Source organism: Lepisosteus oculatus, chromosome 15, assembly GCF_040954835.1.
Source record: "Lepisosteus oculatus isolate fLepOcu1 chromosome 15, fLepOcu1.hap2, whole genome shotgun sequence".
Classification (NCBI taxonomy): Eukaryota; Metazoa; Chordata; class Actinopteri; order Semionotiformes; family Lepisosteidae; genus Lepisosteus; species Lepisosteus oculatus.
Window position 1 is genome coordinate 16047531 of NC_090710.1, and position 27831 is coordinate 16075361.

Sequence of the window (27831 nt, forward strand, 5' to 3'; positions counted from 1 at the left end):
TCTCTTTGAGTTCTCTACTTTAAAGTACTTTAAACGACAGAACATCGGACTTCAACCAGAATCACATTCAGTGTCATGGCTTCTTGCCTCTGATTCCACCCAACCATCATTCACCACCACCACCCTGAAGTGTTGATCCAGTTGGATCTCTGCCTGCTCGAGTCTTTCCGGTGAAGTGTTCGGAGTCTCCTGTCTCTGAGAAACACTCTGCTTGGTGTCTGGTGCTGTGATGACAGAAGCAATAACTGTCCCAGGAGGATGAGACACAAGCTGCTGACCACCACTTGCAAACGTCACTACAGATGTTGCAGAACCCACTGTTGGAGAGGAAGGCAAGGGAATCGTCTCGTTATCTCCTTGCAAATGGGCAGCAACGTCTTGTTGATTGGAGATACTGCCGTCAGCCAATACGGAAGAAGGCGATGTCGTTTTTGGAGAAGTCACTGCAACATTTTCCATGAGCACTGCCATTGGCTGGGAAGAGGGCACAGTCTGAAGAAAGAACTTGGGTGATGAAGCCAAGGTTACTGAGGTGTCCTTACTGCCCAGGACTGTGGCCAGAGACAATGGCTGTAAGGTCACCGTGTGAAGTTGCTGGTTTCCTGGAGCAATAAATACCGGAAACTGAGTCTCGTTGTTTGTGCTGCTGAATAAAAAAAAAAAGAAAATGCACTTATAAAATGCACTTATAAAAACTCGGTTTGCAGTGTATGTGTGTGATAACGGTCTTTCTTTTGAGGTGCCTTTGGAAACGAAACTGCTTTAACCTGTCGATGTCAATATATAAAAGCCACATGCAAAACAAAACAAAAAACAATCTGGTGATGGTAGTACTAAAAATATACAATTGACTTTCCCTCACACAATGAGTTAGATGAGTCAGCTCAGTACTCATTCTGATCTACCCAAAATAGAATATTCCCAAAGGTCATACTGAAGTAAAATATTCAAAACAACTTACAATCTTCTGAGATGAAAAAAAGTTAACGTTTACTTGAGCCTTGCTCATTTAACGTCCACTTATGCAGAGAAAGGCAGCAGGGTGTTAGGTATTTTCACTAGGACAGTGGATCAGAGAACAGTATCAGAATCCGTATCACTGCCTGCAAAGTGTACAATACCATCCTTTTTCTGGAGGTTCTCTGCAGCTTGAGCAGCATAAAAAGTTGTAAATAATTTCAAAACAACTTGGTGGTAAAAATGGCTGTAACCCAAATTTTCTAAAAGATACTTTGCAGTGAATTTTATTAAGTAAAGTCCAGGCGAATGCACGCAAATTGTTGATGCCAGGAGTGTCTTCTCTGGTCATCAGAATGTATTGTGCTTTACTACAGTTTCAACAACACTTGCAGTCCTCATGTTGATCTCAAGAACTACACACCTGAGATTTCAGGAAAGCAGGAAGACCAGCCAAAACAGAAACAGTTTAAGAATTCAGCTTTTTAGTTGTACCAATAAAGAAGTGGCAGTATCAAGACAGAAGAAATACTGTGTTTTTTTATCAGGTACTGTAGTAAGGAAAACTGAAAGCCCAGAGAGAAGGAATTATAATATATATGGCACTATATACAGTATATAGCGCTTTTCTGGACACTCCACTCAAAGCGCTTTACAGGTAATGGGGACTCCCCTCCACCACCACCAGTGTGCAGCCCCATCTGGATGATGCGACAGCAGTACGCTCATTACACATCAGCTCTCAGAGGGGAGGAGAACAGAGTGATGAAGCCAATCCATAGATGGGGATTATTAGGAGGCCAAGATTGGTAAAAGCCAATGGGACATTTGGCCAGGACGCTGGGGTTACATCCCTACTCTTTTTGAGAAACACTCTGGGATTTTAATGACCCCAGAGAGTCAGGACCTTGGTTTTATGCCCCACTAACACCACTTCACGCAGCAAACTTGTTTTTTTCCCAGGGGGTCTCTCATGCAGGTACTGACCAGGCTCACACCTGCATAGGTTCAGATGGTTGTCAGTTGTGAGCTGCAGGGTGATATAGCTGGTGGTATTGCTGGCACTGCTAGGAAGCAAGAATTTAGGATCCCTCCCTCCTCTTTCTGACATGAAAACTACAACTTTGATTACAATGAGTCAACTACATTAAATAAAACCCCCAATTCAAATAAAAGCACGCATACCTCGCCGTCTGGCCTCGTGCTTGTGGTTCTTCTATTTTCGGAAGGCCGCCAACAGTGATCTTTCCCTCCTGAACGTTCTGCAGATTCTCCAGCAGCTGGACTGTCCGAAACACTGAGCCATGCTGCCCTGGTTGCAGTGCTTGGATGTTTTGCAAAGTTCTCAACATTTCAGCAGACACTATTGGCAAATGATGCTGCTGTATAAGTCCCAAGGGCTTGACCATTTTTGAAGAGCTGGAGAAGTCTCCAGATTTCATAACTACGGTGGGCTTTGATATGCCTTCTGCTCTGCTGCCTGATATTACTGTTGTGCCTTTAGCTCTGTGCTTTGTTCTGGGATTTTTACTGACGGACGATTTTGTAAAGGAAAGTGTAGGATCGTCAAAAGGGATATCTGTTTCGGGTAAGTCAGTTGATTGATCATGTGAAATGTCGTCATCCTCATCAATGCACACAAGATTTTGTGGCATCTCTTTAAATTGGTACACCAGTCTTTGTCCTTCTACTTTTGCCAATATCCCACGCTGGTAATAGTATCTGTGAAAAGCACCACAAAGTCTGGATGAGAATTCTCTTCACTTCTCAAGATTTACTCCACAAAAGTAGTCCAAAACAGACCTGCCCTACTAACTGACTACACTCATGAACTGTAGGAAAATTTATTTAACACAGAAGAGGACAGTAGTAAAATAACTCTGAAATTGGACAGTATATGGAGGTCCAAAACATGTGGCATAAGAACAAATATAAAATACAGACTTATATAAAAATAATCTTTTTTTCCTCCACAGAATCAAGGTGCTGTGATATTTATAACAGAAAGAGGAGATGCAGAAGTCTAAAAGTCAAGCCTTTTAGCCTCATTTCAGAGAACCATAAAATAAATGCATGCAAACCTAGAAGTGCAGCACTAATACAACTAGGTGTTATATCATTTCAAGACCTTTAACCTCTGCACTGCTCTGGAGATCCGACATTGCGGTCTTACCTGAGAGCTCTGCCCATTGTCTCGTAATTCATGTCTGGCTTATTTTTATGTTTTCCCCACAATCTAGAGACAGCTTTGGAATCCACCAGTTTAAAGATGCCCTTATCTCTTTGTGTCCATTTAATATACTTTGGACACGTGGATTTGTCCTGTAGCAGAGCCATCAAGAACTCCCACAGGTACAATGTATTTCCTGTGAAGAGACAGAACAGAGGCGACTTACAGTCCGTGTTCTATTAAATGGCTCCCTAAAAAGCTAAAATGTACATTTGTTCAATAACCATTAAACTCAGAATAACCTGAATTACTGAAATGAAATACAGAAGATACATGATTATACACGTGGCTTGTTCTTTAACTTGATTTTGAAATATAAAAGTATTTGTCATTCAATTTCCTATCACATAAAAATAGTGTCAGTTCTGGCCATTACTATTAAATATGATGTTTTTTAGTTGCAGCCAAGCATCCATGAAATTTACATGGATGCTTTTAATTCACTGGTAATTGTGGCTGACAAACCCCAGATTCTTTTAGCTAAGCAAACAAAATCATTAGCTGCCTTCATTTTTCCGTATGAAAACGTTGTGCGATGCAACAGACCCCTTAGAAAAGTCCCAAAGCTCTGGAACCAGATGGACCACAGCTTCAAAAACAGACTCCTACCTTTGCCATCCTTACTTTTCCTCTTGACTAGGATATTTGGTGTTGTTGGGGACTCGGGTCTAGACTGCTTAGGTTTTCTTCCTGAAATAAAAGCAGCAGCTCCCAGTTACAACATGCAATAACAGTCCTGCTTGTTTTCCGTGATGCATGATAAAAAGAAAAACGCAAATGTCAAGATGTTGAATAAGGTCATGGTTGACAAAGTACTTGCTTATGAGAGGCTTTTGTCAAAATTTCCTTTTCAAAATTTGACATTGACCGCTTCCATACAAAGGGAGCTAATGAATCCCCCCCCATTAGAATGCTGAAACCACAGGCAGACCACATGTTTTTTCTATCATACTGGAAACTGAACAATTTCATTGCATGCATCCTGTAATGCCTACTACTGCACACAAAATACTACTGACAATTCCAACTACAGTATATAAACAGCACAGAATATAGATCATTAGTAATCAAACTGGAATACTTACTCCTGTTGTTTTGTGTTAAAATTGTATTGTCTAGAGTGGCAAAACATATAAAAAATAATCCATAAACTCACACACACAATACACTACTGACAATTTCCAATATGGAAGTAGCACTACATATATACTTAGTCATCAAGGAAGATTAAGTATTCTGGGTGCCTTTTCTCAAGATTGTACTTTTCTGGACTATTTCTGTCTTTCTGTATGAAAATGTACCCAGAACCCACAACCATTCCCTCACCAAAATAATTAAGTTAACAAACATCCAGAATGGAATTTGCTTTTCTATCTAGGGACTCAGAAACTTTTACTCTAAAATAAGCATTTTCTAGGGTCTCTTAGTCTAATAAAGACAAGAAAAAATAAGCCCTGTACAGTTTCAGACAGTTATTTTCATTTTTTTTTACTAATTTTCTCAGCTTTCCTTTTGGTGGTCACCCCGCCTGTGCCACCTACTGTACCTTTCTTCTTCTTGGGCTGCTCCGCCAGCTTCGCTGCCGTCCCCTTGCTCTGGCCCTGAGGAAGCTGTGCTGCCCCCTGAATTCCATCAGCTGTCACCGATACGCGAGTAACCGGAGTAGCGATGACCTCACCCATCAACGGCACCACCACATGAGCTGGGAAAACAAACCCCACACCGACAGTCAGGGACCCAATCTCCAGATGGGAGGCTGCTGACTTTGTGCAGCCTCGTCCGGGAGGTTTCTCAGAAGGCAGGGCATGACTCACAACACCATAAAAGATACACTGAAGCAAGCATCCTGTGAGACCAGCTACGGCAGAAAAACACGTCATCGCTGGAAGACAAACTTCATGTGCTAGGAAAACAACCCTTCGGATCCGATTTCTTACTTTCTGACTGACAACATCTACCTGTGGCTAGAATTGAAACAGGCACTAACAATAAGAGTAAATCAACCCTCAATGTATGGGCAGTTTACAATAACAAATCCTCTGTTATTACATTAAATGACAATATCAGCTCCTACAATTATTAGTATTGTGCAAATGAAAATGAACCAAATATTCTACTGAATATTCTACTGAATATCATGAACGACTGAAATGAAATACATAAGGTGCAAGATTTTATATGTTGCATGTTCTTCAGCTATTTTGTAAATACAAGGGTTTTAAATATTTGATTTCCAATCACGTAAAAATAGTGTCACTTCAGACCCTTACACTCCTAAAACACGCAAACCATTAAAAAAAAAACACTCTTCTCTGTACCAATGCTACCCCGATCATGAGTTTTATTGACTTCTACACTTATGGTCTTGCTGAAGCCACTAAGCAAATTAACTTTTCCCAAAACATCTTTATAATTCTCAAAAACATCTGTAGTCATGATAATAACTTTATTTTGTCCAAGAAATACTAAAGATCAATGAGAAAAGCTAAAAAACACTTCTGTGGCATCCCTATGTTTAATACAGGAGGTCCCTGTTATTATTTGCCCCTTTATAAAAGTTTCTCTGAACTCACTGGAAAGAATACATGACAATTATCTGCATGTATGAAGTGAAATAGTGAAGCTGGCCAAGAAGGTTGGTTCTGGCGACATCCCTGATGTGGAAAAGTTGCTGTAAATCATAAACTTGTGTGCACTGAGACAGACATTGAATGAGAAATGTGATGACAATGCTCCATCTTATGCACGAGTGTGACTCCATTAGAATCTGCTTCAGTAAATATGTTGTTCATAATTCTCTCCTGTGCACGGAAAAGGAATTTGTGGAATCAAGAATTGCTAGGTTATTAAAAAAAGGAATATACATGAACAAAAATGTATTCAAAATGTCACAAATACTGTAAACTAAGTAATTTCTTACTTTTCTTAGTGTTTCTTAAGTAAAATTTTTATTTTTGATCCTTTAAATCAGACGTTGTTCTAAAAGTGCATATAATGTTACACACAACACTACATAATAAACAAAACGATATAGTGCTGTACACGTACTTTAATAATCCTAGGTTGCTTCAAGTTAAACACCTTACCCTTTCTTCCAGTCCCTATCCCTACAATTATCCATTGTTTCTAATGGGAGAAAAGTACCACATTAAGTTGCAAAGTTGAAGTCTACATTCTTAGTCCCTAACCACCAATTTTACATTCTATTATTCTATGGGACAATATTCCCAGTTATAAGTGGTTTCACTACATGTTGCACCTTTGTGGTCCCTAACTTTCAACATATTGTGGAGAACTTTAACAATAAGCCTCTGTATTTTCCTGACTTTCAGATTCCCTGCAACCTCTTTTTCAACAAGATGAATGCCTATACAAATATGGATACGTACAGTGTATCTCTCGGCCAAACATAACAAGGTAAGGTTTAACATCGTAAAAAGTACTGGGCTTCATCCACACTAACAAAGAACTAGAAAAACACATTTCTCGAAGTAAACCAAAAGTATATACGTTTACAAAAAGCTGCTACTGTGGCTTGAGAAGAGAGGGCCAAGGCTCACCAACGCGTTTTTCGTCCAGGAGGGTACCAGGGGAGTCCATGTGGAGCAGTGCCTCGGCAGCCTCTATGGTTTCCATTGTCTCGTCACCACCATCGTGACAGGAGGCCTCCACTACAAACAGGACAGTTAGTTACTCGCACAGGGGTGCCTTACAGCTGAAGCAAACGTCTTAAAAGCGGCCCTTCTTGAAAATGTTCGTTCATGGGTCATTTTTAGTGTCATTACCAACATTCCCAGTTAGCAATGCTCTAACAAATTAAGCAAATCCGATGCAAAAACAAATAAAATATTAAATCTCTTTCATCTCATTAAAAAATCAATTAAACAGGTGTTGAAATGAAGGAATTATTTTTGAAAAGGTCGGGGAAAAAAACGGAACTTCAAACTGACGTTTAAAGCAAGCCTTGTAGTTGGTTAGCTGCAGCAGGATGCAGAAATAAGGTTTAACGTAGAACCTAGAGCGCTGTCGAGTTATTAATGCTCCGCAACGTTGTGTGCTAACTTTGGACACTGCCCTATTGACAGCGGCTGAGGACATAAATGGAGATGGGCTGCCAGAGACTTTGTGAAGGAATGCCAGAACATGATCTCTTCCTGGGCAAGACGACCCCAAATTTCAGCGAACCTTGTGCAGTTAACGATGAGATTGAGAAACAGTGGATAAACCAAACTCAGACTACAACTGGGTTTAAAATACGACTTCGTACGGTTCAAGAAAGAAAATCCGAACGTAAATTAATATAATGCTATAAATATGGCGTGCAGTATAATACTGTATAAGGAACATTTTTTTACAATATACAAAATAGATCATGTACGTTTTTGTCAATGACCTGTACTTTTTCGATGTCTCGGTGGAACACAAAAACAATCACAATGACCAAGTGTTCACATACAAAAAAAAAATTAAAATATATCCAAATACAAGACGACAAACCAGCAAACAACTTCTTTTTTTCAAATCCTGATTTCAAAGTTATAAAGTTCCAAACAAAGTAAAATGCATAACGCATTTCCTGGCATTTCTTTCCCTGCCAACAGTTTCAGTAGCGAACCGACACACCTCCCCAGTTAGCTGTCTTTTCAATCCCACCTCACCGATTTAACTCACAAGCACAATCTTTCGTTTCCTATTTTGTTTAATCACTTTACCACAAACGCTTAGTCACGTCTATACCATTACCTGCTTTAATTAACAGATCCAACTGATTTCTCCTTTGGCAAAGCGTAGTCGCCATTTTATCACTTTATATTTTAAGTTATTCCGCAAAGTTAAAAAAAAATAAAAATAAATCCGGGAATCTATTTTGGTGCTCCACCCCAGGAATAGGGGTGCTTTCAACTACAACCGTCAGTTTTATTTTTCAGGAAAAAAATAACTCTGTACATCTTCGTCACGTAGTGAAATAACATTTTTAATCCACCGAGATTACCACTAGCTATTTTCGATTTTACCGAGAGGTATAACAGTAATCTACGTAATTTTTAACAGACGTGACAAACCACCTAGCGAAACCACAGAAAGGGACAGTGCGAATGTTTTCCTACACTTCCTGGATAAAGGTCGGTCCATGTGCCCAACAGTCCTGCTTCCTGGGGAGGCGGGGTTTCTAAAACTAAAACTCTGAGGGAAAGCTACTTTCCCCCGAAGATCAGCACTGGCTCTAAAATTATTGTAAGAAAGTAGACATTTGGAGGGTGGGGGGAGCGGCCATTTAGGATAAAATGCGGGTCTATTTTTTTCAGTTTTATTTCTCTGTTACAAATGCCAGCATTTTAAAAACAAAACGTTTAGTGCAGTTTGTACTGGCGGAACAATAACAAATAAACACTTAACATTTCATGGGTAAGAGTTGTCAACATCCCATCCTCCCCCTCATCACACGGTGTGGAAGGTCGCAAGGGGAAGGAAGTGTAATAAAATCGTCTGTTTTTGCAATCGAAAAAATATAAATGCATATTAAAATACCAACTTTGCCTACTATTTTATAACAGTAGCACAAAAAGAGAGACTATGCGGAGCGGCGGATTAATTTTAGTTGTATCCGATCCAGTAAACGCAAACGCAGGTTCAGAAACAGGCTGCTGTTGCTCCGCACTGACCCCTACAGCACTTGCTGAAAACCCAAAGAGACCCGTGACTCGACGGCTACGATGTGGTTCTGCTCCGAGGCCGAATTTGAGAAATGGAAGAAAAAAAGATAACTGTAAGATACTCGTCAGCTTCATTGACGTAAGTGCGATTTCTGTGTAAAATAGACACGGAAGATCTGTGTTTGTTGATAATTCAATCACCTTCCGTACAAAGAAGGCTTTACGAAAATACATGTAAAAGTACAAAAAAAAACATTGCATAGTGTCCGACCTTTTTGATCACGTAAGTGGGTTTAAATCTTGGTCCTTATTTGCCACATTTCAAGATAACCACTGAATAAGGGCAGGCCTGAAACTAATTCGTATAGTTTTGGTATTATGTACAAATCACGTTCCACTTTTTAAGAGCAGGCCACACAATTAGAAACGAGCATCAGTTAGTGGATGTTATTATTCATCAAATGTTATTCGCCTGTGATTAATAACTCGGCTGGAGGATAAATCAGGGTATACAGGGGTCCCCCAGGATTAAGGATTAAGACTCAAGGCTGTAGCGCCTCCCTGTCTTGACCCGATCCAGTCGACAGGTTCTGAGTGATGTAAAGTCAGCCTGGTGTCAAGTCTTTCTGGTAAAATGAAATTCCAATTCCAGCAGGTGAGACACCACCTTCTTTTACTTCAGTCTTAATTGGAATAATTTGCAGAAAATAAAATGCACGTGCCTCTGGAAAGGACCAATGAAATCTGACTGACATTCACGACCTCAATTTTTGTTAGGACCTCACTGAATTAATTTGTTAAATTTATACCATGTGCATTTAAACCACATGTACCACATGTACTTTCCCACATGGGAAAGTACAATAAAAACAGCCTGAGTGCTGTGTATGCTCAGGACATACTAGTTTCGTCTTTCATTCTGCGATATTCTTTTAACCACATAGACCCTGGGGCCTTTACTGTCTGTTCATAAAACACTTTCGAAACGGCAAATAATGTCCGCACTCTGAGGTTTAAAGCTAATCTAGGCATGAAGTGGGTTAGTTCAAAGCCTCATCTTCACGTGCATTGTCCTGAAACAATAACGAGAAAGAGTCAAACCTGTAAGAGTGACGTCCTCATTTACAACGACCTGCTCTTCTGCAACGTCTAGGGAGCTGTGGTGGATGACGTCCGAGGAGTGCTCGGCGCAGGCCAGCCCCGAGTAGTCCTGCAGGAGGTGAGCGCTGGGCACCTGCTCCACGATGACCGCGGGGAAGACTGAGGGGTCATTCAACTGCACACAACAAGAGGTCAGTCAGACTGCGAAACAGTCGCATGATTTTCGCCCTTGATCCTGCAGGACTTCCATGTCTTCACCACGTTTTAACTCTAAAGTGGACTCCTGATGGCTTGGGTTGACCCCCTAGGTCACTTACATGGTGTATATTACTGTCCACTGTTTCCAGATCTGCTCATTGAGGATTACACAGTAAGATCCCAATCAAAACTGATAAACTATTTCCAATCAAGATTGACATGAATATCACTGACCTAATGTATGGGTCAGGCCTACAAGTCACAGTGAAGTTTGAGTCTCTGGGCCTCATGCACTGGGGAGGAGATCATTGACTTTAAAGCGTTTATTACTCCTTATTGTTTTTTCTCCTCAAACACTCATGACCTTATTTTTAACTTCATATGAAAATAGGAAGTAATTTGTTTTGTGTTTTATAAGACTGAATAGATACAATATTATCTGTTAGCCTGGTTAAAACACATCTTAGGAAGCCAAGATAGCTTAACTTGGGGCTCTGTACTTAGGATAAAAATCACAATTATTTAAAGATAATTTATTTGGGTTAGTTACATTGGAAAAGCACTTTTGTATTGTTTTTGAGGCTTTTTTTGCATATGTGCTTGGCCATAGAGTGCAAGATTCTGTGGTAAACAATTTCATGCTAGTTGTTTAGGTTGACTGAGATACAGTGCAGTATACTGTATACCGTGGTGCTATAGCTACAGTGTCCCTAGTGGCCGAACTGTTTCAAACAATATAGTCGAGTTTATGTAATACAATTTGGAGCACTTTTTTAACATGCAGCAAAACATTCTTGCCATGTCAAAAGTTATTTTCTGAATGCTGGAAATTTGTCATCTCCAAATACTTATGTTCTTACCCTGTGAATTACATTTTGGAGCACAGTACAAAACATTTTGTGTTTGGATGTCTATTGCTTTTTTGTGTTTCAGCATATAAAATGTTGCATTATATGTGCTGAACTACAAAACTAATTTAAAAGATACAGTAATTTAGCTTACTGCCTTACTGAATGAATAAAACCTGGCCTTGAAAGAACTTAAACTTGAATTCCAATAACGGGAAAGAAAGCAAGAAAACAATTTTTAAAGTGCATGAGTCTGTTGCTCCAGGTATGACATCTGCTCTTGTCATTTTGTACTGCTTGTTGGCTTGGGCTTGAAAGTAGAGGAAATGACTTTTTACAGTGCGAGTCTTTATATTCTTTTAAAAGCAGATTAGAAACCACAAATACTATATATACAGTAGCTAGCAGCTATGATTAATGAAATATGTAGAATGGGCATTAGCCTGAATCAAGACATTTCCTAAGGGTTAATTAACTCAATAATTGACAGGAATTTACTGCTTTCCACAATTTGTTGTTTTCCCAACAAGCCTTATAATTAACATGGCTTAAAAGTGAAAGTTGTTTGCCACAGGAATGTTGGGTACTTTTCATCTGCTTTTCTTCGGGCAAGCAGACTAGTGAAATGTGGTTTGCTATTGTTAGAAAAAATGGGAGCTGGACGTGCTGAAGGTTTTTCAAGTGTTTCTGTATAAACCCCTCAGTCCACATATTTCTCGGCCTTCAGGCTTCAGGTTCTTTGTACTGATGTACAGTGTACAGCACAGATACAGAGGGAGGGATCTTTAAATCTGTGCCAGGTTGCATATAACCATTGTAGTGATCTGCACTCACAGTTGTACATGAAGAACATTTTTGAGATTTGATTTTTAAGCACAGAAATCTTACCACGTTAATAAATCTGTTATAGAGAATAAGAAATCATCAAAATTCAAGAAAGTAACATTTTTTAAAAACGTCAAACTGCAATACTGAGGTTTCTGTTGCTTATTTATGCCTGTTTTATGGAAAATATACGTCATTAGAAAATTTTAATTAAGAACACATTAAATCTGAATTTTTGTGTTTACGAACACAGCTTAACATAGCTTAAAAAGACATTTGGTGTCTACTACTCAAGTAAAAAAATCAGGTTTGTTTAGGTTTCAAAAATTGCAAATGTGAAAGATAAATGTATATAAAGAGGGAAATATTCAAGGTCGCAAATGTTTTTTCGAACTACTTCTAACTATGCACATACATTTTTTTTATTTTCACCATATTTGAAATGCACAACTGTAGAGTATTTACAATTCAGACAGAGTTTTGTGTTTTAGAAAGTCTTTAGCCTGGGTTACAGAAACTAAAACCACTCCCTTTTGTGTACAACATTTGTTCACAGACTGAGAGAATGATTTGATTATCTGTAGAAATAACAGCTGGATTTCATAAGTGCCAACATTTACAGTGCTCGGAAATCCACTTAGCTCGCAAAAGAAAGTTTGAGAAAAATTGTTTATATTTAGTGCACTATAACACTAATAACATTTTGCTGCAATATAACAATAACAACATCCACTATATCTTAACACGGTCCCTTTAAATAGCCATTAACTCTTTTGTACTTGTTATTGAGCATTCATAAATGAAACCTATGGCTTAGTGATACAAAAAAAGCACGTTACCTTTTTTATGAATTTCATGAAGTAAATTTAGATGAAGCATATTTTCAAGTACCAGAGACATCAGCAGAAATTACAGAAAATGTTTCTTTGAAAAGCACATTGTTTTAGGCTAAAATACATTTAATGGGCTTGGCCTTGTCTTGGTGTGTTTTTTTCAACGTGAATTTATATTCTTATATGTAGTGTGGTAAATATGAAAGGCATGTAGACCTGACAGTGTCTGAAGACCTCAGTTTACTTGCACCTGTGTGGAAAAGTAATTTATTTATCTTGCCATCTTTTTATGCTTTTACCAATTTGACAGCTTTTTGTGTCGTACAACTTTGAATGCTTTTTTAAATCATGCTCTTTTAGTTAAATGCTCTTTCTAAACTTTTTGTCATTTTAAATTCCTGAAATCGTTAGTGATAGGCACTAGAAGACTATACAATACTCAGTCTCTCATGAATAATATTTGTTACACCTTACCTGTTGTATGTCTTCCATGCAGTTGCTGGCAAACTCAAAAACAAGCTCACTCTGCTGAACTGCTGCAGCCATAGTGATGCATTCCCTGAGGTTTAGAAGCTCATAACAAAGGGTCTTCACAATCTTCTTGTGGTTTTCTGCAAAGCTTGTTTTAGTATGATTATTTCTTCAGATCAGCTTTACGCTTGTTGATAGTGTCTTTTAGGAGAAGCAGAGCAGATGCCGAAGACCACCGATAAAACAAATGTTTAAAAAAGAAACGTCATCCTTAAAGCGTGGCACGTTATCCAAGGTTTCAGAAACAATTCAGGTGGTCTGAAGCGAATTATCTTTCCCCTGTCTCCATCCTTAGGTGGTTAAAAAAAGCACAGTCCAACTTTGTTCTGCAAAGAACGGGAAAAAGAAACTGCTTTCAATTGTTTTAGCTTTCAAACGTTAGAACAGCAGTACAAGAATGGTTTAGAGTTGGACAGCTGAAGACCAGTTAAAAACAATCACTTAGATCAGAAGAGATGCCAGTTCAAGGTTCAGGGGCTGTTCCGCCATGTGAGCAGCAGTTCCTTTTCGAGAAGCAAGTTTAGCTGTCAGAGTTCAAGTCGCCAGTCAGACGAGCCCCTTTTGTTTCACACTTTGCTCTTTAACATACAAGCTTGTAGCTGCTCTTCTGGAGTCTGTTAGTCATTCTGCTGTTCTCTCTAAACTATTTCCTTATCTCTACTTGAGTCTTAAAAAGCTGCAGGAAGGAAGCTGGCTGACCACGTCACGGCAAACAAGAACATGCAAACAAGCAGCTGCACACCCGCTCAGCAGCAACCCAAGGGTTGTGTCTCGTCTGAAATGGAAAATATCACCAAGGCTTGCTGCACAAGCCTCTGTTTTGAAAGCTGTTTGCTGTCACTGTTTGGTTTCAGAACTTTTTTTCCTCGTGGTTGTTGCTTACAGCCTCTTTGCATTTACACGGGGGTCATGCTTTTAAGTGTGTGAACCTTTACATTTAATGTCTTAAACCTACAACAAAAGCAGCATTTTTCTTGTTTCCGTACACATCTAACTTATTAAGAAGAGATAAACTGCCTCTCATAGCCTTTTATTATATTGTTAAAAAATATTTGAACTATGTAATCTGTTTAGGCATCACATAGAAATTAACAAGCAGTAATATTGTATATTAATGCATTGCTTTATTAATGTTTTAGTTTATATACCAACAATATTATGATAGGTTCATGCAGTTTACTTAACTGCTGAAGTAAGTTGACTTACTGCTTTATATTATGTACAGTAGACTACATTTAATGACTGATAGCTTACAAATACTTTTCCTGACCTGTAGGTCAAGCCCATTCCAGCAACCAAGAAATAACAAGATGAAGAATTAACACTACAGTGAACTGTGCATGGTCTTTCAGTTTCTAAAATAAGCACCTGCACGCCACTTTCAATCATAACGGTTAAACGTGCAAACCAAGCAATAATTTTAGTATGTCTTCCACACGTTTGGCAATTGCTAATTTCCAAGAGGAGTCTTTTAAGCAGCTTGATGACAGCTTTTAAGTGGACCTTGGGTTAGTTTCACCACTGCATCCATTCTTATGTACTGAAGGAACTAACTTTTAACCATCTTTTCTATAAGCATGCAGCAACGTGTGAAAAGAAAGGAACTACAGTAGGCAGATTAGCTGAGTACTGGCTGCATCAGTGCTTACCAACCCAGAGTTTTATAGAAGCATAGGGTATTATGTTTATTGTTGGCCTTTGGAATTGTCGCACAGTATTCACCTTCATCAACATTTGTAGTATCGGCCTTACCTGCCCTTGTCGCTAACTCTCAAATGATGCGTTCATGCCCTCTGCCGGACTTCCACCACCTTCAGACATAAATGTGATGAGGTGAGAATAAAGCAGTTGCTCCTAACGTGGTCAAGACCAGAAAATCCTGTTCCTCATTTTGTGTTTTTGCTTTACAGTTCCTATCGTGGTGTCAGATTACACAGTGCAAGAACACCAGCAGCACCTTGCCAACAAGCCAAACAGATCACATACCTGAGTCTGCCTACACCTACTGCTCAGTCTGTTAACCCCTAAGTGTCCTGTTCTCTATATTCTGTGTATTTGTGGGCCTCTTCACTTGAAATTAAGGAGAAAGAGCGACCTAAATTTGTCTTGATTACACTTACAGGTAGGATGGTCATATTACCGTACATGCTATACAGTCCCACATTAATGAAGTTCTTTATGTAGGTGTTTTTGCCATCCAGGTTATTTTTGTAGTATGTATACAATAATATACAATGATATAATAATAATTATAACAACAATTATAAATAGATGATCTAATAATAAATCATTTGAAAATTATAAAAAGCCTTTCCAATACCAAGAACACTGTACATTGTGATAAAAGGACAAAAACGTACAGTAAAAGTAAAAAGGAAACAATTAAAACCACACAGGACAGAATGTAGGGCCATCAGACATAAATAGACCCTAGTGAAAGGTAAGTTTATAGTATAGATTTGAAGAGAGTCAAAGAATTTGCCACTCGTTTTAACTTCCTTTGCTTAAACACTGCCTACTCGATGCACTGCAAGTTTGCCATTTTCCATAGTATGAGTCGTTCAAGTTGTATCTCTAGATTATTCTCTAAGGTACCTTAAACTGTAAAGTGGTTTGTAATTAATACGGTATAGTTGTAGAAATCCTCATTTACACTTGTTAGTTCAATTACATTTATGTTGCTATAGAGTTCTGGTGATGGGTGCATTAATTATTGCTTCCCAAACAAGAATTTGCTTTAAGCCAAGATATTAAGGGGGATTTTAGAAATATATAAAGGGATATTAGAGGTGAAGAGCACAGAAAGCAACCGCTTTTCTTATCAGGAGTATTCTAGTGACAGTCCTTCTGAAACAGCAACTCACTTAACCAAATATTCAAAATTCACTAAATAAGAGCATTTGAACATGTTAAACAATTCTTAAACATTTTCTGGGGTACATAGATGTTGGCATAAATCAGACAATCAGAAAAAAAAAACTTCTTAACTGCGTCACTTATTTAAACAGACTTCAGTGATGCTGTCAAAGCAGTATGCAATTCTTACCCAAAATCACCACACCTCAATATTAGATAAAGGCAGTCATTTTCCTTGGTAACAAAATGTTTTACTGCCTAGTCTATAACTGGTGAAAAGATAAACGGCTTAAACTGTCAATAAAGCAGTGGTTAGTGTTTAAAATGCTTACAGCAAAGTTCCCTGCTCACAGACATGCAGGAAATTAATTTCAGTGGCATTAAGCAGACATGTGCTGCTGTTTTACCCTTACCTTTATGAGTGCATTTCATTTTAGAGGAGACATTTCATGGTTACAGTTGCTGTTATCCATCCATCTTTTTTCTAACTGTTTTATCCACTACAGGCTCATGGGGAAGTCAGAGTCTATTTCAGCAAGCAAAAGGTGAAATGCAGGATACACCCTGTATAGGACACCAGTCCATCACAGGGCACACACACTCACACCAGGGCTAATTTTCCCTGAAGCCATTTAAACACCTTTGGACCGTGTGAGGAAACCAGAGCACCAGGAGAAAAGCACACGAACACAGGGAGAACATCCAGTACAAACTCCACACAAATAGCACCCCAGGGCCCCAGTGCTGTGAGACAAAAATGCTAACCACTGTGCAACCAGAGTGCTTCACAATTACTATCCATAGTGAAATGCCAACTTAGCCCATGGTCAAGAGAACACCTTTGTTCACGATTTACACTCCCATTATAAATTCACTCATAACTTTACATTTGAGGTCACAGGGGAGACCCCAGTACAGCACATGAAGAATGAGGAAGGGCAGACATGTTCGTCTGAGCTTCCCCCCGTTGAGGCATTTATCTGCAAACACACTGCAAGTTCTATGGCGCACCACAGCTGGAGCAGTGGCATGTCCACCTCTCACTGGCAGGACTCGAGTATTCAGGCACTTGGGAAACCTCATGCTTCTTTGGCCAAGACGATCCTGGCCAACTAATCCCAGCCCTCTCCCTTACGGAGCTCTGCCAAGTGCACCACCACTAGGGGACTCTCCATCTCAGTGGGCTCGTGGCATGACCCAGGCTCAAACAAGCCATCCACTTCAGCTTGTGCTCGGACAGAGCAACCCTACTACGTGGGAGCCCCATCAGCAAGTTCACATGGGAGAAGCCCACTTCAGCCCACAGAAGCCCAGGTCTCTGGTCAGATTGCTCACCCAGTTTCTCACAGCTATGTTCCAAATTTCATAGACAAACTATGGTTAACATCTTACATTTTAATTTTTCAGTCTCAAAGGTGAAAAGTACTGTAGTATCGAATTGATAGCAATTTGTTCTACTAATATCTAGCATACCCAGACTTTTCCATTCTTTTTCAAACCTGTACCACTACAGAAGAAGTATAATTTGGCATTTCAAACACTGTATCAGAGATTGTAAATCTTTTCCGTACAAAAAATCTGGATTTTTCTTTCTATTATACAAGGAATACAAGTCATCCAGCTTCTAAAATGTGTTTTTTTCTTAATTATTTTATCATTGTTTTTGTTACCATTGTGCCTGTCAAATAGTGTATCACAGCAGCACAGGAGCATCAGAAATGTTCCATCTGGCAAATATTTGAGGAAAAGCCTACATATGTGGGCTTTGTCAGCTAAGAAAGAGCAATAAGGGTTTCCTAGAATTAAATGCCACACACCCAAGATAACATGATGAGTTTTCCTAGATGCTTCCCTTCAGACAACTTTTCTCCTAACCCTATGTGATCTTTTCCCTATAATGGCAAAATTATTTCATACTGCATTATGCCTGCAGTTTGAAGTCTGGATTGCCACTGAATTTTGGTGAATTTTGACATGCAGCAGCTCCTGTGTATCAGACAGGAAGCACAGTGATGTTAATGGCCAAAGTCCTTCCTGTTTGACATCTGCAGGTCTGTATTTACGATAAGTTATTTTTAATCTCCCGCTGCTTTTCTTTCTCATTTCCATCTTTCTGTGTCATTGTCTTCCTTGCAGTTGAAAACTAAAATATTACAATAGATGTTTGTGTTCTGAATTAATTTTTGAAATCCATAATTTGACAGCTTGTTAAGTCATTTGAGAACGAATTCATGTCAGGGTATTTTGTGGGGCAGTCAGAGTGATGAACTGTAACTTGTTCAAGGGTATAACACCAATGTCTTGCCTGCCACTTGACTCCATGACCCTCTGAGTTTGCTGCACACTGCTAGTATTAGTTCATCAAGTGCATCAACAGTGCATATTATGCAGAAGCTAAATAGGATTTCCTGTTCTTCTTGTATGTGGTAGTGATTGCAGTTGTCTTACAGTGTATGTTGAACTGAAGAACACATTCAGAATTTTAAGTTATTGATTGAAAACATCAAAACTTGACATGGGCTCAACAGCTGGTATCTTGGGAAGAGTAATTTGAAAGTCACAAAGCTTTCACTGTTATTCGAGTAGATTACATTTTTGATTATGTATATTCTCTAGAACATAACAATGGTTATTAACCCCACAAAAATAAGTTGTGATTTTGATGTTCTAGTAATGCCTGGCAAATCTCTGAATCTTGTCAAAGTCTACTTGTATTGCTTGTGATGCTGTTACACTATTTTTGACACCAACTATTTCTGGATCATCTGTCATAGTGACACATTGACTCTATATAGCAGAATCACGATCGTTCATTAAATATCAGAGGTCCTAGCACTGATCTCTCTTGTATTCCACTAATGACTTTACACCAGTCTGATGTACTGTAACTCTTTTCCTCAGAACCTGTGATTTCTGCCTTTTAACCCACTCTTTATCCCAGTACACATTACCTTGGATTCTTGGAACTTTAACTTCAAGTCTATGAATTAGTTTTTCAAGTGGTTTACTTTTTAACTGTTGCATTACTCCATGTGTAATGAAGGTGAGTCTGATTAGTTTGTAGTTCACTTTCTCTGTGTTTGGCTCTTTTTTTATGAATGGGTGTTATATTTGAGATATATATGAGGTATTTTCAATCAGCAGTTGCAACTGCTTCGAGATTTATTTGAAATATCCTAATGCATGGTCTGAATAACTGAATAAGAAAGTTAGATTTTCAGCACAAAACTGACAACTTTAAATATTTTGCTTTCCGTTTGTTTTCATAGCTTCACATGTAAATGTAGTGAAGCAGCATGCCATAATTTTCCACATACTGTATGTGCATCCTTCAGAATCACCTTTCATTATGGCTGTCTTTTGCATTTATTGTAAAATCTCAGGTATTTTGTATGGATATAAATATATACCTCAAGTTGTCAAAGACTGAATTTCAGGAAATTGCTCAGCTGCTATTATGTCAGATGAGAAGGCTGACCAGAGAGGTTCTGGGATACTGTAAACACACACCATTAGCTCTGCCTGAACGTCTCAGAATAACAATGTTTCTGCTGAAAGTCAATAATGTAGAGTGTCAACAAAATATTTACAGAGGTGTCACACTGGTTTTGGAAGCATGCAGCTATATGACTTCTCCTGATATGAATGAAAGTGCTTTGTAATATGAATATTGGTAAGCTTCCAGTATTTGTCTCAGTCAAATGGTGGGGAAACAAATTAGAACAATTGGTGTGAGAAGCCATTGATCAAATACCTTTTTGTTGTGAGTTTTGCAGACAAACGTCTCTAGATCATTTAAACACAGAATAATATGCATCCTTGCTAGCAAAAAGCCCACTGACACAGTATAATAGCTTGCAAACGCACCTCAACATGTTAGAACTTTCTGCCAGGACATGGAAAAATCATTACATTTTTTACAGTGCACCATAACACCACTGCATAATGAAATGACTTAAAAATGTAAGAAATTAAATGCCCCTTTTAAATGATGCATAAATAGTATTTTATAGAGTTCAGTGAGGTTTGATTTAGAATGGTCATGTCATGTCATTTGCCAAACCGCTTTATAACATACAGTGTCGCAGGAAGCCGGAGCCTACCTGGCAAGCAACAAGCGCAGGACAGGGTTCACCCTGGATGGGGCGCCAGTCCATCGCAGGGCAAGTGCAAGCCAATCATATATGGGGACAATTTGGAGGCCCTGGTAAAGGCCGTGGGGGGAAATTTGGCCTGGACCGGGATAACTCCCTACTCTTGCCCACAGATCTTTAATGACCACTGAGAGTCAGTACCTCGGTTTCTTATCTCATCTGAAAGACAGCACATAGTGTATCCGCCAATAGGAGACCAGGGCATTAGGACTCACACAGACCGCAGGGCGGGTACCCCCCACTTGTCCCACTAACACCACTTCCAGCAGCAGCCATAGCTTCCCAGGAGGTCTCCCATCCAGGTACTGACCACGCTCAACCCTGCTTAGCTTCAGTGGGTAGCCACTTGAGAGCTGCAGGGTGATATGGCTGCTGGCGATTAAGAATAGTGTCAAGATTAAAACTGAATCGCTGAAATGGTCGACACAAAGGTTAGTTTGAGGAACACACTAACAAATCAGTTTACAAATGAGTGCAAATTACCCCAAACCTCAGTTTATGTTCCAGGTTGTTACAACCATGCCTTTACTCCTTCACAAAATGAAAGTATGTTTACAAATAGAAAGGAAAAAATAATGATTACCTATAAAAAATGTATTTAGATGAACAATTGGCATCATTTAACCATTTTAAAGGCAAATCTGGCCTCTCACATTTTTTCCGTTATTTAGAGGTCAGACACTTTGTTAAGCAAAACGTGTCTCGATTTGAAAATCTCCCCAGAGCTGATCTGTTCATTGATCTTGTACAGGGACCTCCTGACTTTAGACATTTATCACAGTTTGTTTTCTTTTTTTTCTAGGTATACAGAGGTGTCTGTTAATCACGGGAAGAATGCTTGGTTTAAGTAACTATTGAAATTTCTAATGAGGTTTGGGAAGAGGGTTTGAGCAATAATCACCAATTCTCTATTAACATTAGACATCAGATAATAGACATACAAGGTCATACACTGACTGCATTGCTCTAAAAGTGAACTGAACAAGATATATCCTTCCGTCTCTCTTTTGTGTGACAGGTACAGGTCTTGTGATGTCACTCTCATACACTTCTGGCTGTCTCCCAAGTTCTAAACATTTTGGGTAGAAATAATTCAGTGGTACTGAAAAGCATTTGGGAAAAATATCCCCCCCACATCCTGAACTAGCCCTCTTTGGTTGTCCAGAGGCAACTTGCAAATGTATCCTGTTTCAAGAGCTGGCTCAGTGAGATGATGTCCACAATTATTATGGAAAGGATTTGGTTCTAAAGTACAAGCACTGTGATTCCAAAGGATCTTGGGTCCCTTTCTTGAATATTTTGGAAAAGATTGAGCCTTGTACTTATCTCTGATCGTTTCACTCATCCAATCAATTTGTGGTTGCTTTTATAATAGACTTTAACTCCATTCTTATCCCGACAAGAAAACGAATAAAAGGCATAAGCAAGTTTAGCTGTTTGTTCTTCGTCTGTTGTCTGGCTGTTGGGATTGTCTTTCTGTTTTTATGTCTTTTGTATTATTTGTAATGTTTCTTAGTTAATGTTGCCTTGTTAAAAGTTTCAAAATTTCTTAAAACACTTGAAGAAAGAAAGGTACCAAGATATTTTTATGTTGTGTGTTTTTTTTTACATTTCCTTAGGCGTATTAAAAAAACATCACGGTTCAGTAATATTACTAATAAAAAGCAGAATAATTAACCATGCAGTGCCATTAATTTACATATTATTTTAAAGTTTCAGTGGATTCTTCTTTTGCTTGAGTTTTCGGTTTGGACCAGTTGAGCTGCAGCTCATAAATATTTTGATACACACAATAGCCACAGGCCAAGTATCCTGGAGCTGTGTGATAAACAAGTCTTGGTTTAGTATTGGAGCCCAACAGTCTCCAGAAAAATGTAAAGTCTCAATTTTTGCCTGTTTTCACTTTTATTTATTTTTTAGTCCATTAAAGGGTCCTGCCTTTTACAGGCTTAATTGAGCATGAGTAACCCGTAGAGGTGCCTACTAGTTTATGTAAATATACCATCCCAGCTGTCATGAGACAATAACATGCTATATGCAAATAACTCTGCAGGTACTGAAGGTATAGGATAGTATAACAAATAAGCCTTTGTTAGAGGTTTTGAACTCTGCAAGGAAACAATTTGTTTTAACACTTGCATATTTGTCTCCATTATATCCTAGAATGATCATATATTAATATTATATCAAACACTTCTTTATTTAATCTAGATTGTATTTTCTTACAGAAGAGACTATTGCTTTTATTCATGGGTGAAATAATTTCCCTAAAAAGGCAGTTGTATTGCACTGCACATTACCTGATTCTGATTTAAAGTGAGATTTGTGTTAATAATACATTGTGCTAGTACTGCATATTGAATATTTTTATGAAGTTATGTTTTATTTCTTCAGTTTGATAATATACTGAAACATGAAGCATTCCATGGATGTGTCATATGTAATAACTTTGCTTCCTGTCAGTCAGAACCTTCACTTTTATAGTACTTCATTGTTGGCTGTTAACATGCTGACTATTTTGTGTCAGTTGCTACAGCTCACTGTACTTTAGCTGGGCTGCAGCTTTAGCTGCTGTGAATATTCCATGAAACTCTCTCTCATCCAATGTTTTTGCATTTTGTTGATCTTAACTTTTTTTATTGTGCAGTTATTTCATTTTTTTGTTAGTCATATTTTACATGCTTGTGCCATATCACTCTATTATGAAATATCTGTCACTTACCGTAGCTCAGCTACTGATTATAATCTGTCAGTCAGAGATAAAATGGCTTTGCCTTACACAGCACTTAAGTCTAAAACAGAGTTTTCCTCATGGTGTGGTTATAATAGAAAAATAAGCTATGTATTCAAGGCCAAACCGGAAACTGCAGCATTTAAAAAAATCTGCTTAAGGATAAAATATGCATATATATCATATATCCTGTATCCTGTGGTACTTGAGCAAGTTTCAGAGACATGATACAGCAACATTTGCATCATGAAGAAACATTGTACAATGAGAGCCATCTGTGTTTTAAATCAAATCTAATTTTGTTTTTGGGCCAAATTAATTTCTATTGGAAACATGTCTCTTTCACTCTCTGTGTAAACAATAATTTGTTAAAAGGATGAATAAGAACTGCATTGATAACCTTCACCATCATTACTATATTCTTGGTACCACTATAATGATTATGTAGGATGTGTATGATGAATGATTCATCACCACCACCATGGTTGTCAGCCAGTGCTAACAGATTGGACCCTCAGACAGCACACTTTGGCACATTCTAGCTACATTCACATGCAACACTATAAAAAGATATTTGGCACAAAGTCACAAACTTGAATGTGAATTGTATAAATTTGTTGTACAATTTCATATTGCATTGTCTGAATTTTATGTCATTTTAACACCTAAAATGTATGTAATCAACAGCTGTCTTTTCATACTAGATGTTGTATAAAATGCTTTAAACAGGCTTCAGCATGTACAGTGTTACATAGACATCTTGAGTAGAAGTAAACTGATCTTCTCCTTCATGAATCACTTTAGTAAAATAGAAAGAAGGTGATGGAATATGTCAGTTTGTTTTTGTCGAAGTAGGCGTTGACCACAGACAGCCAGAGAACATATTCTGAACATGGAAATATCTTTTTTGCCTTATTCGTGGTTATGTTTTCAAACACAGCTTTTTGGTAATTTAGAGCAGGTTTGAATAGGAAGTTCATTAATAGCCTGAACAGTCAACTGTTAACATTGTAACATGCACACACAGAAAATAACTGCTAACATGAATAAACCTTTCATGGAATGTGCAATGATATAAATGTCTACCATGTAAAAATGTAAACTTAGGAAAGTGCAGAAAGACAATTTTCTAGGCAGTCCTGAATAAAGTCATGTATAAGCATTTTTCTAACATGACTAATGCAAAATCACTGTACGTTTACCACAAAATATATTTGGTGGGAAGGACAGAGTTTATCTGAAAGTGTTGCTCAAGAGACTGAGGACGTTTTTTCTTATTATTAATCTGATTGTGTCTTGCAAAATATCTTTCTTTATAAAATGCAAAAGAAAGAGAAGTTTTACTTCCACATAATTTCACAAATGTAGGTTTGTGTTATATTATAACTGCTTTGACGGTTTTTGAATATCATTATATTTGTCATATAGACAAAAAAAATATATAAGTACTGTTGTTTCAGCCCCTGTTTTGGACTCTTTTCCAGAAACTGCGGAGCAAGTGCTCTTCTGGAAAGTTTTGAATATTGGCGCTCCTTGTTTAATTTCAATTGAATATTTTGAAGGAGACACGCTTAAGAGCAAAGTGCTAGCACCCCTAAAATAAAAGATATTTAGTTATAATATGGTAGATTCATCTTTTGTTGGAATTATTTTCATGGTCAAGTGCTCTCACTATTTGGAGGTTTCCATCAGTACCATCTGCTAGCCTGTCTTTGCTCTTAACAGAGCAAGGAAGTGTATTCTGTTTGTAGTGTGTAAGAAGGTGTAGCTTTTAACACTAAAGGATTGTAGCACAACAGGGGATAGAGACTTCTTTTGAAGGTCAATAGAAGACACTAGTCTGTTGTAAAAGTAAACTTCTGAACAATATATGGTACTGTATATGACTAATTATACCAGCTAAGCAATTCAAAAGCTTCTTTCATACAAGCATCTGAATTTTGTCCGTCAGTGGAGTAAATCACCCATCCATTTTCAGAATGCCTTTTGAAATTCAGGGTTGTATGGGAACCTGGAACCTGACACGAGGCACAAACAAGGGTACACCTTGGACAGGATGCACACACGGGAACAGGCACACTAACACACCAGGGTTTTTCCCAGAAGCCAGTTAACCTAGCAGTATGTCTTTGGACCGCAGGTACCCAGGGAGGACATTCAACATCTACACAGCTAGCAGCCCAGGAACTGAACCGAGAGACACATCACTACAAGGCAGCAATTCGAATCACTAGGCCATTGTTCTGCCCGGGTTTTAAATCAGTTTCTGGGAAATGAAAATAATTTTCTCAATTATTGTTTTCCTTACAAAACACTAAGACTGCACTAGCAGACCACATTATCCCAAGTAATTGATCCCACAGGGATTGTAGAGTATATATAAGCTTAACACCCAGTTAGGCACAAGGGTCACTTTACATCAGTTTGAGTCAAAATGTATCTGACTCTGTTATCAGTGATCACTTTTTTGGTATCATTTAAGGTTTATTAGTAATCATTTTTGGTGGTTGGGTACTCCCTTGTAGTTGGTTGATACTGAAAAAAATAGTTAAATTCACTACATATGGCCTCTGTATGTGTAATTGGATGTGTTTTCTATTACAAATAGGAAAATCTTTTGATAACCTGTGCATGACTTTAAAGTGTCAATCCAGTTACGAGCATGTTTGTTTATTTTAATAACATTTGTTAATGATAAAATATTAGTTTTTTTTATTTGTTTTAAGGAAAACCTCTTAGGTTCAAAAGGAACTCAATATAATACTATTCTTTAAAAACAATAAAAAACTTAAATGCTAAGTTAAAAATATATATATATTTAACATTAACTTACTCATAACTCATGTAGCCATAAAGTATGCTCACAATAAGCATGATAACAATCTTCTGTAGTAATATGAAACATAAACATCTAAATAATATACAGTATATTACTAATTTGTTGAGATAATTTTGAAGGGTACAAGTATGAACTCAGAAGCTGTCTGTGATACCATTGAAGTCAATTAACAAATTACTACTATTTACTAGTCAGAGTCCTGTAGCAGGTTGTACTTTGCTGTTGTTGTATAAGCATCTGAGCATGCATTGGACTTGTTAATGACTAAACTCGCTTGTAGCAATAACTGAGCATTATAGTCCAGATATTCTTGTACTAACCTGGGCTGTGTTTTTAGCCAGTTGTGACTGATATGTGACTGATATGCCCTAGGCAATAACACACTGTTGTGAATTCTGAATTATTATTATTGGCTTAATGCACTTATGGCCTTGAGCTGGCCAGGTTGATCTCAGACTGATGCACAACAGTGACCCCTAGAGTTTGCAGTGCAGCAATGTCTAAGAAGAGAGAACTCCAGTCAGGCATTGTGTAATTGACAGTTGGCCTAATAATATCTAAAAGTACAGGGAACTGAGAAAAGATTTTATAAACCTTAATTCCTCCTCTGCTAGTGCAGGTTTTGTTGAGGTGAGGAAAAAAGATTCACAATTCACAATTACAGATTGGGTGATTTTAAAAAAGGAGAATTTATTATTGATTTTTTAAAAGCTTTCAACAGCAGTAAATTTATACTGTAAGTTCTCAGAAAATAAAAAAGAGCTGCAGTACCGGACCAAAAACGAAAGGTCAAACTAAAAATGTAATTTTTATTTTAATTTGACTCTTGTTCTGCAAAAAGGTTGTTTTATTTCAAAAGACAAAGCTTGTTTTGTATTTTGAGTAAAGCTTTTGTATTTCTTGTAGTTTAAGAAGCTCGTTCAATGCAAATCCAAATAAATTACACGTAATACTCATTTTGTAATGCTTGACAAAAACAAGAAACATAATACTTCTAGTAAACGTTCAGCAAAATAAATATGAATATTGTAAACTCAGAATTTAATGTTTTTGTTGAATAACCCCCAGACATAAAATATACCTTTAATTTACTCATGGCCCAATGGAAAATTCATGCTTTTTTTTATGTGCTCCGTGTGATTTTCAAGGAACTTCCAAATACTGACAAACTCTTACGACGTAGCAGGGAACCCCACCCTCAGCCTCTGATCCCTCATGGCTCTCTCCATCATTAAAACTGGTTGTTCCTGCTTTCTTATCAGGCTCAGACACAGTGGTGTTTGGAATGTGTTTTCTCCTGGTCGACTTCCACCTCTTCCCTGAGTGCAGTTCTTGTAATCTCTAAAGCCTTAATTGTGCTTTACCCCTCTCATCCTAGCACCTCAAACACCCTTCCCTCTCTTCTGTGTGGAGCATAACTATCACTTCTTTTTCAAATTATATTACTGAAAATGTACTCCCGTTTTTCTGAAAGTCATTTGCTGAACTGCAAACCTGCATGTTCAGAGGCCAGAAATATAAAGATGGCAAAGACATAATTATTTAGCAGGGGTATATTCAAAGCTAGTGAACCTGGAAAAAGTTTTCCAGAGTTTTGTGAATGTTTTCAAGGTTGTTTTGCATCGTTGGTGACGCAAAATAAGGCCCTGTTTAATGTTTAAACACTGAATCATTCTGCACACTGTAGTCTGGTTCTGTAAAACTTTTTTAACACCCTGACTGAAATATTTTAACCCATCTTTATCTTTAACCCTTGCAGTTTCTCCAGCATGATCACAAATAACTAGACTATTCTACACCGCAGCTGTGCAAGCTAAATTCAAATTCCAAACTACTCCCGCTTTCAGTTTCATGTGGCGCTAAACATGTGACACGCTGTACAACTCTCCACCATTTTTGCCCCTTTTCTTTTCACTAAACCATATCTTTGTTCCCGAAGCAAAAATTATAAAGTCAAAACAGCAGATTTACTGTACCTTAGGCTTTCTGGGAACCCAAAGAAGTTGAAGGTACTGGCTTGTACAGCTGAATAAAATGGCTGCTGTGGGTTGGGGAAGTGATATCTCTTTACATT

The 27831-nt window shown here is 38.0% G+C and overlaps 1 protein-coding gene across 7 annotated transcripts; it reads right to left on the reverse strand.

Moving 5' to 3' along the window:
* Positions 1-27831, reverse strand: LOC102695294 (ETS-related transcription factor Elf-1). 7 transcript variants are annotated; one of them, XM_015363955.2, is made up of 10 exons: positions 27734-27831; positions 14930-14988; positions 13121-13503; positions 9943-10117; positions 6748-6858; positions 4734-4889; positions 3797-3877; positions 3131-3323; positions 2143-2679; positions 1-643 (listed from the first exon to the last, which is right to left on the reverse strand). In XM_015363955.2, exons 3-10 carry the CDS (start codon positions 13190-13192, stop codon positions 52-54), a joined length of 1917 nt encoding a protein of 638 aa, XP_015219441.2. In that variant the 5' UTR covers positions 13193-13503; positions 14930-14988; positions 27734-27831; the 3' UTR covers positions 1-51. The 7 variants fall into 7 exon arrangements, with proteins under 7 accessions (XP_015219441.2, XP_015219439.2, XP_015219440.2 ...); XM_015363953.2 differs by having other exon boundaries at positions 1-646; XM_015363954.2 differs by having other exon boundaries at positions 1-646; positions 14900-14988.

Coding starts and splice junctions, on each gene's coding strand:
- LOC102695294 (XM_006639063.3), bottom strand. CDS start 13,192: ATGGCTGCAGCAGTTCAGCAGAGTGAGCTTGTTTTTGAGTTTGCCAGC. Junction 6,859..9,942: donor TGAGGACGTCACTCTTACAG/GTTTGACTCTTT, acceptor TCCTGTTTGTAG/TGGAGGCCTCCTGTCACGAT. Junction 3,324..3,796: donor GAAAAGTAAGGATGGCAAAG/GTAGGAGTCTGT, acceptor GTCTCTTCACAG/GAAATACATTGTACCTGTGG.